Source organism: Telopea speciosissima, chromosome 3 (assembly GCF_018873765.1).
Source record: "Telopea speciosissima isolate NSW1024214 ecotype Mountain lineage chromosome 3, Tspe_v1, whole genome shotgun sequence".
NCBI lineage: Eukaryota > Viridiplantae > Streptophyta > Magnoliopsida > Proteales > Proteaceae > Telopea > Telopea speciosissima.
The window spans coordinates 28,956,317-28,976,779 of NC_057918.1; the positions used below are offsets into that span (position 1 = coordinate 28,956,317).

At 39.4% G+C, this 20,463-nt stretch overlaps 1 protein-coding gene across 1 annotated transcript; it reads left to right on the forward strand.

Moving 5' to 3' along the window:
- The first annotated feature begins 9,294 nt into the window (after positions 1-9,294).
- Positions 9,295-19,264, forward strand: LOC122654641 (17.3 kDa class II heat shock protein-like). Its single transcript, XM_043848832.1, has 3 exons — positions 9,295-9,821; positions 15,187-15,191; positions 19,253-19,264. Exon 1 carries the CDS (start codon positions 9,322-9,324, stop codon positions 9,790-9,792), a length of 471 nt encoding a protein of 156 aa, XP_043704767.1. The 5' UTR covers positions 9,295-9,321; the 3' UTR covers positions 9,793-9,821; positions 15,187-15,191; positions 19,253-19,264.
- Positions 19,265-20,463: the final 1,199 nt, after the last annotated feature.

The following is a 20,463-nucleotide window of genomic DNA, read 5'->3' on the forward strand; positions in this document are numbered from 1 at the left end:
AACAGTAACAAATAAGTCCATTCCGTCGGTTCATGACTAACCGTGTTAAAAATAAGAGGTGAACTGACAAAATTACCCTTACAAGAAAAGAAAAGAAAAGAAAAAAAAAAAACCTGCAAGATTGAACTCCCATGGATTTACTTACTACTTTATGGTATCGATTATTCACTTGTAAGTTTAGTCTATTATTTGGCATCATAAAGGTATGTATCCTCTCCAGAAAAGAAATAAATAATAATAAATAAAAATACTAATAATATTAAAAGTAAAATGTATCTAGCCGTGGCTCAAGAAAAATTTAAGCTATGTTTGGTATACAGATTAGATTTTAAGCCAATAATACATTTTGAGGTGAAAAAATAAAGAAGAATCGCATTTTAGTAGGGGTGCAAGTTTTGCCCTGATGGCCCGAGCCTGCCTTAGCCCGTCCTGAGCCCGAACAGGACCTGGGTTGAGATATCCTGACCCTGAGGGTTGGTCAAGGTTGAGAATTTTTAGCCCTGAGTTATGACCGGGACGGGTCAAGGTTGAGGCCTCGGGTTGAGCTCAGCCCCATGGTTAGGGCTAATCAAGGTCAGTCCGGCTCACCCCTGAGGGTGGGTCAAGATTGAATTTTTCTAACCCTAAATCAGGACTGACCAGGCTTGGGCCCAGCTAAGGGGACTCAGGTTGGGCTGGAGTTCTAAAAGGCCTGCCCAACCTGACACTGTTTCAGCCCTACATTTCAAAAGGCATTTAGGATCCAAAATCTGTACAAATAATGAATACTGGCCAAACATAACATTGAACTCCATTAGGTCAGGCCTTGAGCTTTGCCTACTCGAAGTACTTCATTTTCCAACCCCAGCCAGCTCTCATCTTTTTTAGTGTACAAAAAATAATAAGGTGAGTGGGAGTTAGTGGCCTAGTGGATCCTTTGTTGCGTTATAAAATCTCTGTTACTAGATTGTTTTTTAATTTTCTAAAAAGAATGGGAGTGGTGTCCCTGGTTTTGTGCATTCCAAATGATATCTATGGACTGCTCATAAACAGTAAATAGTCGGAAGATCCATGATCGTTGGAGTTTGATTGGAGCTGAAATTTTATGAATAAGTAAACCTTCAATCAAAATAGAATTGATCAAATGGTAATATAAAACAGGGTCGGAGCTATTTGTGGGCGAGCGTGGTCTCTACGTACACGCGGGGCTAGTTAGTAGGGATGTAAATGGATAATCGAAAATCGAATCCGATCCACATTCGTATTCGTTCAAAGACATTCATATATATTCGTTTAGAGATATCCAGAAAAAAAATCGAATACTTCGATAAAAATCTGTCCAAAAAAAAATCGGAACACTTAATAATAAAAAGATAAGTAAATAATGATCTTGAGGGTTTTTGAAGATTCAACAGCTTCTAGACTATGAGGAAAAGAGAATCGTAATATAAGAGATATGAATTGAGAGTGAATTGTATCCGCTAGGGGGAGGAAGGTCTGGGTTACACAAGGCAGAGATGTAAACGGATGGTAAAAAATCCGAATTCGATCCGCATCCAAATCCACCCGAATCTAATATCCGGATCCGATCACATTTGATCCGTTGACATCCCTATTAGTGAGAGCACTCGTATTAGCATCATGGAGGCGGCGGGATTTCAGCCTTTCGTGGGGGGGGAGATGATCATTTTGGCCCTTTCTGTGTTTGAACGTGAATGATACACTTCCCTACATAGAACTTTTTTCCTATAAAAATATTACAAATTTCAAAACTATAGAGAAGATGTGTGGATTTCCATGAGGATACATGAGCCATTTCTACATATCTAATGGTCAAAGTCATCAAATCAACTTGAGCATTAAGAACACAGTCAAAAAAATTTGTGAATGGAATCAGTGAATCGACTGATTTGAATCAGAATCGGCTATGATTAATCTTGATTTTGATAAGATTCGATCATGATCGATCTTGTTTTTGATCGATTCGACACAACGATGAAAACTTAGAATTATTGAATTTTCAGATTTGAAGACTGATTCTAAGATTTTTGGAACCACCGATTCTGATGATTTGATTTGGATCATAATCAGCATGGCCAATTCTGTGTTTTGAGATGCTGCATAAGAGTCTTCAATTATGATTCATCATCAGCATACCTTCGCTTGTGGCTTTGGTACAGGGCTGCAGGTATTATGTAATCCTAAATGCGATGTGCCTCCAAGCAAGCATTGGTACTCTGTATTGGAATGTGGGATTGTTAAAGAATATACGCTTTGTTTGTTTTGTAAATATTTAATTAGGTTTATTTAGATTCAATTAGAGATGTAAACAGATTGAATATGGATAAGATGTGATCGGATCTTGATATTCCCCGATTTGATATGGATACTTCTAAATGAATACGGATGCAAATCGAATTTAGATTTTCTACTATCCGTTTACCTCCCTTACTCATGTATTCGGGCCTTGTCCCCTCGGTAGGTACAATTTGTTCTCAATCAATATCTTTTAGTTGTCTTATATTTTGTAAACAAATTACCACCCGTTAGGGTGTTACCTGAACGGAGATGAGAACGCAGTGGAAGGATCTCATACGGATTTGGTTACAAGATTTACGAACTCGAATAATTTTCTTCAATCTCTAGATATCTTGAAAGGCTTCTCCACAGAGAACTCCACACCACAAATCCTAGTCAACAGATGGAATCCCACAGAGAACACACTAGTAATTTGGTGAAAATTTGGTGAATAAAATTGAGAGTGAGAGAGATAAATCAATGTTGCAAGAATATAACTTAATTAATAAAAAAAGCTCCAAATAGGAGAGGACAGTCTAATTACAAAACAAACAGAGTACCTCCCCTTGTTGATATGAAGGCATTACCGGATATGCGGGCAACAAATGCAGCCGCCAAGCCTCTTTGCAAGGCGAATCCCAACCGAACATATACAAAATGGTCCGGATTGCTAGACATGGAGTTGGATCTAATAACCCGATATATACATGCCATAAGGGCAACTGCATCACTGGCCATTCCAAGAAAAGTGTCCATGGCAAAAGGCCAAAAAGAGTGCAAATTGGCCACACACGCTTGCTCATGCTTCATGAGTGCAAAAAGAATGCAATAAGGTTTTTGGGATGACTTAATTATGTCTATATATAATTTAGTCCCCACTCTAAATAGGAAACAGAGAGAGGGAAGAGACCCAAAGAGGGAAGACCATCTTTAAATGGCCGACGCTATGGGTGGGTGCTAAACCAAACCGGGTCTTGCCCAATTCGGTTAACATATCTTTTCTTCATTGTCTACAACTTGTCAAATCTTCAAGAACCCTCAAGATCATTAGCAACTTAATTTTTTTAGAAAAAATTACTTGAACACCCCCTGTACTATAGCCTAATTACTTAGTCTCCCAACGTTTGAAACAATTATTTGAACACCCCCTTGTAGTTTACCATTTCTTTTAAGTAGCCCTGTCCGTTAGTCAGTCACCATTTTCATGGGTTAAATATTTTGTAAAAGCTTAAACTACCCTTAAAGGCCTTCTTCTTCTTCTTCTTCTTCTAACCAAAAAACAAAAAAAATGGCAGCCATGGCTAACAGATTTTGAACATTTTTGCCGTTTCTGTTTTGGATTTTTATTAAAGATCTAACGGATCTTGGCATTACAGCAAGGGAAGCCGTAGAAATTGCTTCCGTGTTCTGTTTTTTTTCCCTCCGCCCCCTTTTTCCTTCTGTCTTCCATTTACGCTTGTAGGTGTGTCTTCTTCCTTGAATCATAAGTCTGTCTTTTTCCTTGCGTCAATTTAGAGGAATTTGGTTTTGGCTTCTCTCAATTTTCTTATTTTTTTGTCCAACCAATGAAGAACACTATCCATTCCTAAATTCAAAAAAAAAAAAAAATAAGACTGAAAATATCGATACAAAGAGAAACCCCATTGAAAGGGAAAAAGAAAAACCATTTACAAACCTTTCTCAAGATCATGAGGGTTTTAGAACCAAAGAATGCCTAGACAAACCTTTGAACCAATGAAGATATTAATATGATTCCATTCTTTGGCTGCGCTGAAGCCCAATCAAGCCATCAACGAGCTAAGAGATTCCTGATGGATCTTGAACGCGAAAATAGCACAAAAAACCTGAAAGAATGATCGGAAACTCTGCGCAAGAGCATGGTGCATCAAAACGACGAAGAACCAATTGGTAACTTCTGAAGATCAGAAAAGGTGAGTTCTTGAAGGACGATATGGTAAGAGGATAAGTTCAATGGCATCGTCGGTGGGGATGAAGAAGGTTGCAGTCATGGGGAAGGTTGATGTATCTGGAACTGAGAGGACATCTGCCCAGCTTCTGAAATCGTTTTCTCCGATCAGAGCCTCAATGATGTTATGAAGCTATTCCGCCGACATTTCTGGTGGGAATGGTGGAGATATGGTGGGTGTTGCTAAGACGAGAGGGAGAGCAAGAACGGAGATGATGAGGAAGAAAAGGTAAATATTGTTTTCCATTTTTTCAGAAACAGACAGAAGTTGCAGAGCTTGATTGAGAGATTTCTGAGCTGGGAAAGATTGGGAGACGAAAAGTTGGAGAGACTACTTTTATCTATGTTCCTGTGGATGACGGAGGGTAAGTTGGTCATTTAATTTCATAAATTTCAATTTAATAACTCATAAGGGTAAAATGGATATTTTCATTTAAACACTAACAACAGACTATTATCGTCAGGTTTCGGGGGTGTCAAGTAATTGTTTCAAACGTTGTTAATCGTAAGCAAAATGGCCATAGTACAGGAGGTGTCCAAATAATTTTCTTATTTTTTTTAATATTAATTTAAAATCAATTTAAAATGGATAGATATCCCTAAACGGACTCGGATGCCAATCGAATTCGCATTTTTTACTATCCATTTACATCTTGAGATTCAATGTAAAATTATATTGGAATTAATAAAATATATACTTTACTGAAATGAAATATAAAAGTCAGAAAACAATGACACTTTGAATTTCACAATTTGGTTTCCAAATATAAGTGATGGAATCCTACCACTGAGGACTCCCAATGAAACTGCAACCCAAATATGAATCTTTGTTGTGTTCAACCAAAAAATTGATAAATTGTAGAGAAATAAAATTTTACCTATAATAGTTTTTAAATGTTTTTTTGGGTAAAGTACACGTATCCCCTTATAATGCATTCAATATTCCTTGTACCCCTAAGTGGTTCAATATTCCACGTACCACCCCTGCTTTACACCCCAAATGCCAGATAGGTCCAATCCGTTAAATACCACCCTTAGATGCCAAAATTTTGACCATTTTACCTTTTGCTCTATTTTCTTAAATCTGAAAAGACTTAATTACCCTCACTTATTTGTTGCTCTAAACTAATGGAAAATGATCATTTTACCCTTTGTTTTATTTTTATAATTGAAAAGACCTAATTGCCCTCATTTATGTATTACCCTAACCTAATTTGAAAAGACTATTTTATCCCTAAATATTTATTCCTAAAAACCCCAAAATGTCCTCATCTTCTTTTACATACCCACTACCATCACCACCACCACCGCCGCCACCGCAGCAGCTGCAGAGGGAACAGCACTGCTACTAAAACTACCATTTTCTCTCTTCTCACCCTGCATCTCTACTTCAGGCCCCTGCTTAATTGAAGACAACCTCGCAATGAGCTTCAGACCATCAAGAACACAGAAAACAAGGACTACTGAAGAAGAAAATTCTCTCTCGCCTCGTCTCGTCTCGTCTGTTCTCAAATTCTCTGTTTATCTGTATATGGAAGACGGCCAAACTATGAAAGTCTCTCCGATCAAGTTTCCCGCTGCTTACTCTTCATCTTCAGGTTATAATTGTGCGTTTTTGGCCGGAAAGGAAGAAATTTCAGTTTCAGAAGGCGATGTTCGATTTCTTACTTCTGGAGGATTAAGAATTCCGGTGCACTCCAGCGTTCTGGTGCGTTCACTTTCCCAGAATACTTCATCTGTCATTTTTCCTTTTTTCCCAGAAAAAAAGAAAAAACTTAATTCAATTTAAAAACATTAGAAGCAGAAATTAAGCTTTTTCCTCAAAATCTAACCAAAGATATGATCATTGATTTGTTTTTCTACTTTCTCTCTTTCTTGTTTACTGAATGCTATCGAAGATTGAAATCATTTGAGAAAAATAAAGGGCATTTACTTCAAAATTGTACAATTGGATAGGAGAAGAGCAAATTCATTTCTTCACAGTAATTCTTTCGCAGAGAGAGGGACTTGAGTTTTGATATGATGTCTGATGTTCATTCCTTTCTTAATTTTTGGTCTGAAATCATAGGCTTCGGTTTCATCTGCATTGGAGAATAATTTATATCGGCCCGAAAGGATCGGAAATCAGAGACGATCGTACACATTGCTTCAGTTCAGCAGGGGCCTGAAGTAGAGATGCCGGGTGAGAAGATAGAAAATGGTAGTTTTAGTAGCATTGCTGTTCCCTCTGCAGCTGCTGCAGTGGCGGCGGCGGTGGTGGTGGTGGTAGTGGGTATGTAAAAGAAGATGAGGGCATTTTGGGGTTTTCAGGAACAAATATTTAGGGGTAAAATAGTCTTTTCAAATTAGGTTAACGTAATATATAAATGAGGGCAATTAGATTTTTCATTTATAAAAATAAAACAAAAGGTAAAATGGTCATTTTTAATTAGTTTAGGACAATAAATAAGTGAGGATAATTAAGTCTTTTCAGATTTAAGAAAATGAAGCAAAGGGTAAAATGATCAAAATTTTGGCATCTAACAGTGGTATTTAATAGGGGTGTCAATAATGCCCGGCTGGCCCGAACCCGCCCTGAGCTCGACCCGGACCCGACCCTGATCTACCAGCCCGAAGGGCGGGTCAGGGTTGAATTTTTGGCTGACCTTGACAGGGTCGGGTCGGGTCCTGGGATAAGACCCCGGGCTTAGCCCGGCCCCGGCCCGGACCCGACCCTATATAAGTTATACCCATTTATAGGGATCCCACGATTCTCATCAACTAACACCTGATGAAAAGCATAGGGTTGCAGAGGCTCTCTATCTCACACACTCACACCTCTTTCTCATCTTTTCCTAATTCATCAAAATATTCTCTGCTTGCTTGCGATTGCAGCAAACCCTACCCTATTATTATTTTTTTTTGTTCCCCAATATTTACCGCTCCTGGCGATCCGATAAACTCCCCCGGCCAGAGAGAGAGGCGAGGCAGCCATGGCGGAATCCCACAACGGAGGTAGTTTCCACAGGCGCTCAACAAGTCCAAAGTTGAAAGTGTCTCCTCCGTCTCAATCTAAGCTCTACAACCAGAGATGAGACCTGCGAATCTTAAAATTTGCCCTTCACTGGATGGATCTATCTCTAAAATCTTAAATCTGTCAAATCTCTTCAGTTTATTGATTGCCTTGTGTCAGTTTATTCTTCTACATTGTTGGTCTTTCGTTGTGGATTTTTATTCCATCTTGTCTTTATCGATGGGCCATTGATGGATTATCTGATAAGCTTCTTTTGTAGATACAGAATTTTATTTTTTCAGTTTCAAGGATAGAGAGATTCACACTCCTAATGAACCAAATCCCTTTCTCCTTGCTTAATTCTCTTTTAAGACTATTTTCTCAACCTCCAGGAGGCAACATTAGGGTCGGGTCAGGGAAAACCCTGGCAGGGTCGGGTCAGGGTTGAGGGTTTCTTGGCCCTGCCAGGGTTGGGTCAGGGTCAGGGTTTAGGTTAAGGCCCCTAGGGTCAGGGTCAGGGCTTAGGCAGGCCCGGCCCAACCCGACCCATTGACACCCCTAGTATTTAACAGATTGGACCTATCTGGCATTTAGGGTGTAGAGTAGGGGTGGTACGTGGAATATTGAGCTACTTAGGGGGTACAAGGAATATTGGGTGCATTATAAGGGATACATGTATTTTACCCTTTTTTTTATTAGAATCCTTGTTTTAGCATAAAATGTTTTTTTTTAAAATAATTATTATATACATTTAATTTTATATTTTCTAGCTCTTTTTGATTGGACATATCAAGCACATTGCAAAGTAATTGAGGAAAAAAAAATCCAACCATACAATAAAACAGTAGTCTTCCAAGGGTGCCAAAAGTACTAGTTATTAAAGTATCATCACAATTTTGAATATATCTAATTTAAATAACTATTTTAAAGTACTAATAATAACTAATTTAATTCCAATTTAAATATCTTGAACTAATAAAAATTAGGATTGCAACAGGGTCGGGCTTTTTAAAACCCTAGCCCAACCTTGAGCCCCTTAGCTAGGCCCAGGACTGGCTCGGCCTTGACTCAGGGCTTGGAAAATCCAACCCTGATCCACCAGCAAGGTTGGGTCAGATTGACCTTAATTGGCAATAATCATGGAGTGTGGGACGGGAGAGATGCATGGACTGGATTGAGTTGGGCTAAGTTGGGAAGAAAATTATCAATTTTACATAAAATAACACGATAATAAAATACATTATCACTTATTATCTATATAATATATTATATAACAAAATATATATGACATTTAGAGTTTATAATATATATGGTATATCAATATATATTTTATGGGAGAAGAAACACTAACCGACGCTGTGTGTGGGCGTGTACTTGTGCCCAGACATAGTCCGATGCAAAAAGACTGCCACACCCCTTGGAAAGGTGGAAAAGTCTAGGGGTGTGGTAGTCTTTTCGTGCCAGGCTGTGTCTGGGCACAAGTACACGCCCACACACAACATCAGTTAGTGTTCTTTCTCCCATATTTTATAATATACTTAAAAAAGAGTTGGATTGGGCCAGGTTGGACTCAATCTGAGGCCTCAACCCTGACCCGACCTAACCTTAATTCAAAGCCAAAAATTTTCAGCCCTAACCCACCCTCAAGACCAGGTATGTCAGCTCAGGTCCTATTTGGGCTTAGAGCGGGTTTAAGCCCTGTACGCCGACAGGGCCAAACTTGCATTCCAAATAAAAGCATTCTATTCTGCCAACTTGGGTGGAGAGTATGCTCCTTGGTAAGAAAACTCTCGCCCTTAAAACATTATTTTCCTTCACTGTTCAAGGGAATAGTCTAGACAAACGAATCAAAGAACCTCCTCGAACCCGAAAGTTCCAGGACGACTTTTCTGTGCCTCTAGAAACTTCCCATTCTCGATCATTCATTGCCCCCTATAAAATCGGTTCTATCGGTTCTCCAACCCGTCTATGTCATAGCAAAATTGTCCAAATCGTGAGAAGAGTTGAGACAACCAATCAAATCTCCAAGAATCAACACAGAAGAAGAAGAAGAAGAAGAAGAAGAAGAAGAAGAAGAAACAGCATAATGGATGTCAGGCTAATGGGTTTCGATGGTCCTTTAATTTCGACGCTGCAACAAATGTTGGACGGCTCCGACGAGGCGGATAAGTCCTTCAACGCGCCCACTAGAACTTATGTTCGAGACGCCAAGGCTATGGCATCCACCCCTTCGGACATCAAAGAGTACCCCAACTCATACGTCTTCATCATCGACATGCCAGGTCTCAAGTCCGGTGACATCAAGGTTCAGGTTGAAGACGACAATGTGCTTCTCATTAGCGGAGAGGGAAAGCCAGAGGAGGAGAAAGATGGGGCAAAGTATGTGAGGATGGAGCGCAGGGTGGGCAAGTTCATGAGGAAGTTCGTGTTACCTGAGAATGCCAACACAGAAGCCATCTCTGCCGTCTGCAAGGACGGTGTTCTCACCGTTACAGTCCAGAAGCTACCTCCGCCTGAACCCAAGAAGCCCAAGACCATCGAGGTCAAGATCGCCTGAGGATTTCATTTTCTGGGCTTCTATGTTATGGGACGCAAGGCTGTTACACGTAACAGGGGAGATCCAATAAACGTTAATACAGAGGGCTTGGGGTTTTTAGTGCGTTAGTGTGTGTGTGTGAGTTTTCTTTTTCTTGTTTCTGAAGTAGTTTTTTGGGGTTCATGGTCGTCTTCCGATAAAGATGATGACAGCCCTGTTATCGACTTATCGTTTAGTATTGAATGAAAAGGAATTTACCCATAAAATGAGCTTTTCTTTGGATCGATCGATCGATAAACCAATCAATACAGTGGCAGTACAATTTGTTTAAGCAAAACCTAACTAAAGCTGAAACTAATCCATTATCTGATCTACTGTTAACGCACTCTTCTTAGATAAATTCATCTAAAACCCATCGATGAGAAGGAAAAAAAATAGAAGAAGAAACAGAGCTGCGAAAAGGAAATGAACAATTCTACATTTTGGAAAGAACGATTAGTGAAATAGACCTTTTGAACATACCGGAATTCATCCTAATTGGAATCAGAAGCATACTTGTTTCACCGGAAAATTTCTTTCCGGCACAAAAATGTGAGAATCAAACAATATTTTGAGAAATTAAAAAGTTTTTTAATCAGAAGCAGACTTGATTTCAGCGGAAAATTTCTTTCCAGCGCAAAAATGTGGGAATCAAACAATATTTTGAGAAATTAAAAAGTTTTTTCGTTTGAAAATCTCTTCGTCCTACCTAGATAATGTACATTCAGAATGAGATACGCCTCCAAGCATTGCTAGTATGTATTGGAATGTGGGATTGTAGAATTTAAATTCCATTTGTTTTGTTATAAAATATGTTAGGGGAGAAAGAGCGCCACCTGTTCGGGTGTTGTGGCGTGTGCACAAAATGACCAACACGCTGCTGTCTTTCATGGGGGTAAGGTGGTTATTTTGCACCAAGCTGTGTAAGGTACAGACACACCATAGCATAACTGATTAGCGTTCCTTTTCTCATTGGAGGAGAAAGAATATCATCCGATCGAATGCTGTGGCGTGTGCTTGTGTCAAGACACAGTCAGTCACAAAAAGACCGCCACACCCGTCTTTTATGTTCAAGTCAGAAGTCTATTGGCATTGCTATTTGGGGATTAAAAGTGTCATTTCACTTTAAATTCCTTATTAGTACTTCTTCTTATTTTTTATACTTGCTGCTGCTGAAGGACCTTTATCTTTTTGTATGAAGTTTTTTTCTTTTTTTTTTGATGGAAACATACTTATATTACCATTAGAGAAACATATTTACATCATACAATAAGGGGGGCATAACATTTCTGTTTGTTATAGAGAAGGTGGCTAGGGAACGTAGTCTGCTAGTCTATATATTATTTTTATGTTTAAACTGTACATTTATAAAGTTTGAGGTTTGTTCAACTAGTTCAAAAAAACTAGGGATTATTTGCCAAGGAATGGTTATGTTCTGCTTGGCAGTCAAAAAGTCATGTAAACTCTTGTTAGTGATCCAAATTTGCTTTAGTTGGATTCCATCCTGCGCAGCGTGCTTCCACCCCTACAAGATTCCAATTAGCTCTGCCTTCATGTCATCAGTTGAAGTTGTAAACCCTGCAGATGTTAAAACACGCTGGTTGTCTAGCAGAATGCAGTAAGCCCATCCTACTAGGTTTACATTTGGTTCAAAAAAACCTGCACAACATAAAACAAGTGAGTTTATAGTATGGCTAACATTAGTAGATGTGTCTAAATCATTGCATGTATTCACAAAGTTTTCAAATGTTAGATTGTGCATCAGTGGTGGTCTTAATTGAAGATCATTAATCCATTTGGTAACAAGTTTGAGTACAGGGGTAGGGTTGGGTGATTCCAACTTGGGTATTACTTTGTGTCTTACAGTCCAAATGAAATAACAGGCAATAATGAAAACTGAAAAAACCAAATAGCTGTTGGTTTGTCCATGGTCTTGGATTGGAGGAGGGTAGCACAAAATTGTGCCAGACTAGAACTTCTTAGGTGCTCAGTTCTGAGTTCGAGCGGTCTGCAGGCCCAGATACCCTTTGTCTATTCACAAGATAGAAAGAGATGTCAGTGGGATTCATCATGAACACCACAGAAAACACATGTAGGCTCGATCGATATCCACTTTGAGAGAGTGGTCTTGACAGGTAAACCTGCATTCAATATACGCCAAAAAAATATTTTAAATTTTGGATGAATATTTAGTTTCCAGAAAAAGTGCCACCGCTTAGAAGCAAGGGGCCTAGGTTGATAATGTGGATTTAAAAGATTTGCAGCAATCCGGGTAGAGAAGCTACCATCTTTTGTTGGAGAGCATCTCCAGTAGTCCCCAGAATCAGAAAGATTTAATTTAGAAATTTCAAAATTCAAGCAATTGGGTAGAATATGTGCAAGGATTTCATGATTTCATCTATGATCGATTGTGAGATCATTTACCATACAGTAGGAGTGGTTTTGAAAAATTGGAGGTATACAATGGCCCGATATAATAGGCACCCATGGGTCAAACCAGCAATTGGTGGTCATACCGTTCCCAATTATTCTTCATACCATTTTTTTGAGGTCAGGTAGCACCGAAGCAATACCGTTCCATGTCCATGTTCTTTTCTTTTTTGCTACCTTTGGGTTGAAAATGGAAGTGTTGGAGAAATATTGAGCTTTGATTACTCTGACCCAAAAAGATGTATTTTCGTTTATAAGTTTCCAATCTAGTTTAGTGATGAGGGCCTTATTAGCAATTGTTTGTTTTTGGGATGTTACAAGTGAGCAAGGGACCTTGGTTCTATTTATTTACAAAAGTTGGGATCTACAGCGGGACAAATATTTAGGCATTATCAAGGTGATCCGTTTTAAAAAGTTTTACACTATGGCTTTAGGGAAAATAGTTTGTACACGCACGTAGTAGGAAAATTTCATGTATGCCCAATATTCCTTTACCACGTGGACAGCTAATGTGGCTATCTAGACTCTTAACGAGAGAACATGGGGTAGAGAAATGATGCGTTGAATTTCAAATCCTAATTCAATCAAATACCTTAATTCTACAAATAAATAAATAAATAAATATATAAATAAAATGTCTTCATGTGTATTGTCATGTATCCCCATCATGGTTTGAGGTATCGAATCGAATCGGATCGGTATCGGCTGAGACCAATCTCGATACCGATCCGATCCAACTGTACGGGCAGGGGTAAAAATGTAAAAAAATAGTTTTCTTTTGGGTAATTTACACATGCCAACCCTGAGGTTTGACGAAAGGATAATTTTACCCCACAGTTTTGGAAAATTCTGCATACCCCCTTGAGGTTTGCAAACAGTAACAAATAAGCCAATTCCGTCAGTTCATGACTAACCGTGTTAAAAATAAGAGGTGAACTGACAAAATTACCCTTGCAAGAAAAAAACAAGAAAAAAAAAACCTTCAAGATTGAACTCCCATGGATTTACTTACTACCTTATGGTATCGACTATTATTCACTTGTAAGTTTAGTCTATTATTTGGCATAATAAAGGTATGTATCCTCTCCAAAAAAAAAAAGAAATAATAATAAATAATAAATAAATAAATAAAAATACTAATAATATTAAAAGTAAAATGTATCCAGCCGTGGCTCAAGAAAAATTTAGGCTATGTTTGGTATGCAGATTAGATTTCAAGCCAAGAACACATTCTGAGGTGAAAAAATAAAGAAGAATCGCATTTTATTAGGGGTGCAAGTTTTGCCCTGATGGCCCGAGCTTGCCTTAGCCTGTCCTAAGCCCGAACAAGACCTGGGTTGAGATATCCTGGCCCTGAGGGTTGGTCAAGATTGAGAATTTTTAGCCCTGAGTTACGGTCGGGACGGGTCAAGGTTTAGGCCTCGGGTTGAGCTCAGCCCGACCCAACCCGCCTCTATCTTCTTCTTCTTCCTAGCCTGGCCAATCCGTGCATCTCCCCCCCCCCCCCCAATGGTTAGGGCTAATCAAGGTCAGCCCGGTTCACCCCTGAGGGTGGGAGGACTCAGGTTGGGCTGGAGTTTTAAATAGGGATGTAAATGGATAACCGAAATCCGAATCCGAATCTGCATCCGTGTCCGTTTAGGGGCATCCGTATTCGTTTAGAGATATCCGGGAAATAATCCGAATACTCCGATTAAAATCCGTCCGAAAAAAAATCCGAATACTTAATAATAAAAAATTAAATAAATAATGATTTTGACGATTTTTTAAGATTCAATAGGTTCTAGAATATGATGAAAAGAGAATCATGATCTAAGAGATATGGATTGAGAGTGAATTGTATCCACTAGGGGGAGGAAGGTCCGGGTTACACAAGGCAGAGATGTAAACGGATGGTCAAAAATCCGAATCCGATCAGCATCCGAATCCGTTTAGAGGTATCCGAATTCGATCAGGGAATATCCGACTCCGATCACATCCGATCCGTATCCGATCCGAATCCGATCCGTTTACATCCCTAGTTTTAAAATGCCTGCCCAACCCGACACTGTTTCAGCCCTACATTTCAAAACGCATTTAGGATCCAAAATCTGTTCAAATAATGAATACTGGCCAAACATAACATTGAACTCCATTAGGTCAGGCCTTGGCCTTTGCCTACTCGAAGTACTTCATTTTCCAACCCCAGCCAGCTCTCATCTTTTTTAGTGTACAAAAAATAATAAGGTGAGTGGGAGTTAGTGACCTAGTGGATCCTTTGTTGCGTTATAAAATCTCTGTTACTAGATTGTTTTTTATATTTCTAAAAAGAATGGGAGTGGTGTCCCTGGTTTTGTGCATTCCAAATGATATCTATGGACTGCTCATAAACAGTAAATAGTGGGAAGATCCATGATCGTTGGAGTTCGATTGGAGCTGAAATTTTATGAATAAGTAAACCCGAGGTTGACATATTAAGTTCAATCAAAATAGAACTGATCAAGTGGTAATATAAAACAGGGTTGGAGCTATTTGTGGTGGGGAGCGTGGTCTCTACATACACGCGGGGGCTAGTTAGTATGGATGTAAATGGATAATCGAAAATCGAATCTGATCCACATTCGTATCCGTTCAAAGACATTCATATATATTCGTTTAGAGATATCCGGAAAAAAAACCAAATACTTCGATAAAAATCCGTCCAAAATTTTTTTTGAATACTTAATAATAAAAACTTAAGTAAATAATGATCTTGAGGGTTTTTGAAGATTCCACAGGTTTTAGAATATGAGGAAAAGAGAATCGTGATATAAGAGATGAATTGAGAGTGAATTGTATCCGCTAGGGGGAGGAAGGTCCGGGTTACGCAAGGCAGAGATGTAAACGGATGGTAAAAAATCCGAATTCGATCCACATCCAAATCCATCCGAATCTAATATCCAGATCTGATCACATCTGATCCGTTGACATCCCTACTAGTGAGAGCACTTGTATTGGCATCATGGGAGCTGCGGGATTTCAGCCTTTCATGGGGTGAGATGGTCATTTTGGCCCTTTCTGTGTTTGGACGTGGATGATACACTTCCCTACATAAAACTTTTCTCCTATAAAAATATTACAAATTTCAAAACTACGGAGAAGATGTGTGGATTATCATGAGAATACATGAGCCATTTCTACATATCTAATGGTCAAAGTCATCAAATCAACTTGATCCTTAAGAACAGGAGTCAAAAAAAATTTTGAATGAGAATCGGCTATGACTAATCTTGATTTTGATTAGATCCGGTCATGATCGATTCGACACAACGATGAAAATTTAGAATTATTTAATTTTCAGATTTGAAGACTGATTCTAGGACTCTTGGAACCACCGATTCTGATGACTTGAGTTGGATCAAAATCAGCATGGCCAATTCTGTGTTTTGAGATGCTGCATAAGAGCCTTCAATTATGATTCATCATCAGTAAACCTTCGCTTGTGGCTTTGGTACAGGGCTGCAGGTATTATGTAATCCTAAATGAGAAGTGCCTCCAAGCAAGCATTGGTGCTCTGTATTGGAACGTGGGATTGTTAAGAATATACGCTTTGTTTGTTTTGTAAATATTTAATTAGGTTTGTTTAGATTCAATGAGAGATGTAAATAGATTGAATATGGCTCAGATGTGATCGGATCTTGATATTCCCTGATTTGATACGGATATCCCTGAATGAATATGGATACAAATCGAATCTAGATTTTCTACTATCCATTTACTTCCCTTACTCATGTACTCGGGCCTCGTCCCCTCGGAAGATACAATTTGTTCTCAATCAATATCCTTTAGTTGTTTTTTATTTTGTAAACAAATTACCACCCGTTAGGATGTTACCTGAACGGAGATGGGAACGTAGTGGAAGAATCTCATACAGATTTGGTTACAAGATTTACGAACTTGAACAATTTTTTTCAATCTCTAGATATCTTGAAAGGCTACTCCACAGAGAACTCCACACCACAAATTCTAGTCAACAGATGGAATCCCACGGAGAACACACTAGTAATTTGATGAACAAAAATTGAGAGTGAAAGTGAGAGAGATAAATCAATGTTGCAAGAATATAACTTAATTAATAAAAAAAAGCTCCAAATAGGAGAGAACAGCCTAATTACAAAACAAACAGGATAGCTCCCCCATTTATATGAAGGCATTACCGGATATGTGGGCAACCAATGCAGCCGCCAAGCCTCTTTGCAAGGCGAATCCCAACCGAGCATATACAAAATGGTCCGGATCGCTAGACATGGAGTTGGATCTAATAACCCGAGATATACGTGCCATAAGGGCAACTGCATCGCTGGCCATTCCACGAAAAATGTCCATGGCGAAAGGCAAAAAAGAGTGCAAATTGGCCACACACGCTTGTTCATGCTTTATGAGTGCAAAAAGAATGCAATTAGGTTTTTGGGATGGCTTAATTATGTCTATATATAATTAGTCCCCACTCTAAATAGGAAACAGAGAGAGGGAAGAGACCTAAAGGGGTTAGACCATCTTTAAGTGGCCGACGAACCCTGGTCCAATCGGCTGCCTTATGGGTAGGTGCCAAACCCAAACCGGGTCTTGCCCAATTCGGTTAACATATCTTTTCCTCATTCTCTAGAACCTGTCAAATCTTCAAGAACACTCAAGATCATTAGCAACGTAATTTTTTTATTATTAGTTAGGAATCAATTTGAAATGGATAGATATCCCTAAACGGATTCGGATGTCAATCGAATTCACATTTTTTACTATCTATTTACATCTTGAGATTCAATGTCAAATTATATAGGAATTAAAAAAATATATATTTTACTGAAATGAAATATAAAAGTCAGAAAACAATTACTGTTATACCCGCACCCCGAGAGTATAATTAATTATTAATTCTTCCCCGTGACGTGTAGTTATCACTACCACGTATGCCGGTGAGTTGTTCTCACTGGTGGTCAAACCCAGCTATATTGACCATAGTACGAGGTTGCCTGTGGAAACTAGTCGGGACCATGGAGGTTGCCCCTTGACGTGTCAGGGGTAGGTAGTTGACCAAATTTTATTGTGTGCTTACTGCCCTCTCAAAGCCCTCGAAGTGTGGTCCAAAGGCCCTGACCTCTTATGGTGGGAACCACCTTCCTACTCGCATCGGATGCAAGGTTACTGGCTGCCTCCGACCCTGCATCCAATGCTGCTGACAAGGACTCTTGTGGGTGAGACCCTATGGCTAAGGTGCTATGGGTGTCCTGCCATGTTTGACCCTACCCAAATAGACCCTAGGTTACACTTATGAGGCCTTATCCAAACAGGCCATTAAAAGTGATTTTCTATATGAGAGAGAGGGGTAAGACTATTCCTTAGTCTTTCTTTTTCTTTCTCTTTCCTAACCAAATCGTGAAAGGAGAGGAGAGCTTTGAAGAGAGGAGGCGGCAAGGAGGAGAAGAAGGAGAAGGAAGGGAAGAAGAAGAAGGAAATGGCTGCTGGGTTTGGAGCTTTAAAGATGGTACATCGTGTGTACCTCAAACCAGGTAAGCCAAGTGCCCTTTTCCCCCATTTTTCTCTCTTCCCCCTTGCTCGTTTGAGCTTGGGTGGTTCGTTGGTTGCAGCCCCAAGATGGGGATTTCTTTTTGGAAACCCAAAGGGTTAGCTCGAGCCATGTGTAGTTTCCCCTTGTAGGATGCTATCCCATTTCATTACAATCCTATAAAGACCTCTATTTGATCTCTTGCTGAATCTATTTGATTCTAAAGCTTCAACCACCAAAGAAAACCCCAAATCTGGATTTTTGAGCTTTTGATCCTTTAAACCCCCTTAAATCTTTGAATGTTGGGTGTTTCTAAGACCCAAATAAACTCCAAGACACCCCTCCCTTGTCCCTTGAGGCTTAGAGAACCAAATGGGACAACCCTGGGCTTTTAAAGACCTTGAAATCACACTTGGGTTGCATCGGAGGTAAGACTGCGTGAGTCCGATGTTTGCCTCCGATGTGTCCTGAGCCTGCAGGGAAGGTCGGAGGCAAGCCTGCTGAGTCCGACGTTGCCTCCGATGCAGTTTTTAAGGCTTATAACTTATGTAAACTGTGGGGTTTCTCTATGAGGCCTCCCCTACACTTTCTCACACTCTTATTCACTTCCATAGGCGCCAACATATGTGCAATGGAGTGATTTTGAGAGGGAATCGTTGCGCTTATACAAATTCCATTTGAAGTAATTGGTGAGTGGGTTTGGGTGACTGTTTGAGCTTGTTTACTATTGCTTATTCATGCATTTATGAATTATATTGTGACATTATCATTCAAGCATGAATGCATATTTGCATTTATTCTTATTCGAAGATGATGATTTGGATGATATGGATTTGTGTTGGGTTACGTGTCGGGAAATCTGCACGGAACCCCGTATTACGTGGAATTGTATATTGCATCTCATTCTTGCTGTATGCGCCGTGTTGTCTTGGTACCGGGTGTTAGATGGAATGGGACGTTGACACACCCGGATGTACCTCTCAACACGATAGGATTCATGTAGTATATCGTGGTCGGGCTCGAGTTCCCTATGCTACGACCCTTACCAACAGGGGTTTAGGTGTTGGGTAGCGAGCACTGCTGCTGTGGAGAGTTAGAGAGGCCAGGCCGAGGGGTAGTAATGGTTATCGAGTGTCCGCCTGCGGGTGGTGATGACTACGACCGGCGCGGGCTCCATAGTAATAATTGAGGTTGCATTGTGGTGAGAATGGAAGGATCCACAATGTCTTCCCGAGTTATTGCGATAGCATATACCCATTGACTTAGCATTATGTGTTAGGTGGTAAATGGCTCGGTTCCCTATGCTACGACCCTTACCAACAGGGGTTTAGGTGTTGGGTAGCGAGCACTCTGCTTTGTGGAGAGTTAGAGAGGCCAGGCCAGGGGTAGTAATGGTTATCGGGTCCGCCTGCGGGTGGTGATGACTACGACCGTGCGCGGGCTCCATAGTAATAATTGAGGTTGCATTGTGGTGAGAATGGAAGGATCCACAATGTCTTCCCGAGTTATTGCAGTAGCATATACCCATTGACTTAGCATTGTGTGTTAGGTGGTAAATGAATTAATAATAGCATGCACCATGGACTATTTGTGATTGTGTGATTGTGCATCCCCTTTTCTCTCTCACTAGCTCGGTGGAGCTAACCCCCGTGTACACATTATTTTTAGTTTTGGATGCAGATGATACTGTGGAGCTAGAGACAGTGACTAAGGATCATGGCGATGGTTGCCCATGATGATTGTGCCTACGGGCTATACTGTTACTTGGGATCGTTCCCGTTTTATTATTTTTGAGCATTGTGTTTTGTACAAACTTTTATGTTTTACCTTTTTGGTAGCTACTTGATGGTCATAGGAATTTTGTAACTATGTTACTTATTATCATTAGCCAATGAACATCTTATAGTTATTTCTTTTACGCTTCCGCAAACTCTGACCTATCTCGGAATGTAATATTCCCTTGTCTTTCGCACTCTAATATTATTGTATTGTAATATTGGTTTATGACTGTGAGTTGGCCACTGCATCGAGATCCTGGCGGTGAGGTGGGATGACGCGTGTCATCTCAATCATACCCTGATATTGTATTCTATCCCTTGTCGGGATAGGGGTGTGACAATTACACTTTGAATTTCACAATGTGGTTTCCAAATATAAGTGATGGAATCCTGACCACTGATATACTTGACTCCCATTGAAACTACAACCCAAATATGAATCTTTGTTGTGTTCAACCGAAAAATTGATAAATTGTAGAGAAATAAAATTTTACCTATAATAGTTTCTAATTTTTTTTTTTACTAGAATCCTTGTTTTAGCATAAAATGTTTTTTGTAATAATTATTATGGTACATCTAATTTTATATTTTCTAGCTCTTTTTGATTGGACATATCAAGCACATTTCAAAGTAATTGAGGAAAAAAAATCCAGCCATACAATAAAACAGTAGTCTTCCAAGGGTGCCAAAAGGACTAGTTATTAAAGCATCATCACAATTTTGAATATAACTAAATTAAAATAACTATTTTAAAGTACTAGTAATAACTAATTTAATTCCAATTTAAAAATCTTGCAAGACTTGCATTGAAAACTCTCTCTCTCTCTCTCTCTCTCACACACACACACACACGATTACTCTCTTAATAACTAATAAAAATTAGGGCATGTAGGTGGGGTTTTAACCCCTTAGCTAGGCCCAGGA

Excerpts from the sequence above, each read along its gene's own strand:
- LOC122654641 (XM_043848832.1), top strand. The coding sequence starts at position 9,322 with ATGGATGTCAGGCTAATGGGTTTCGATGGTCCTTTAATTTCGACGCTG.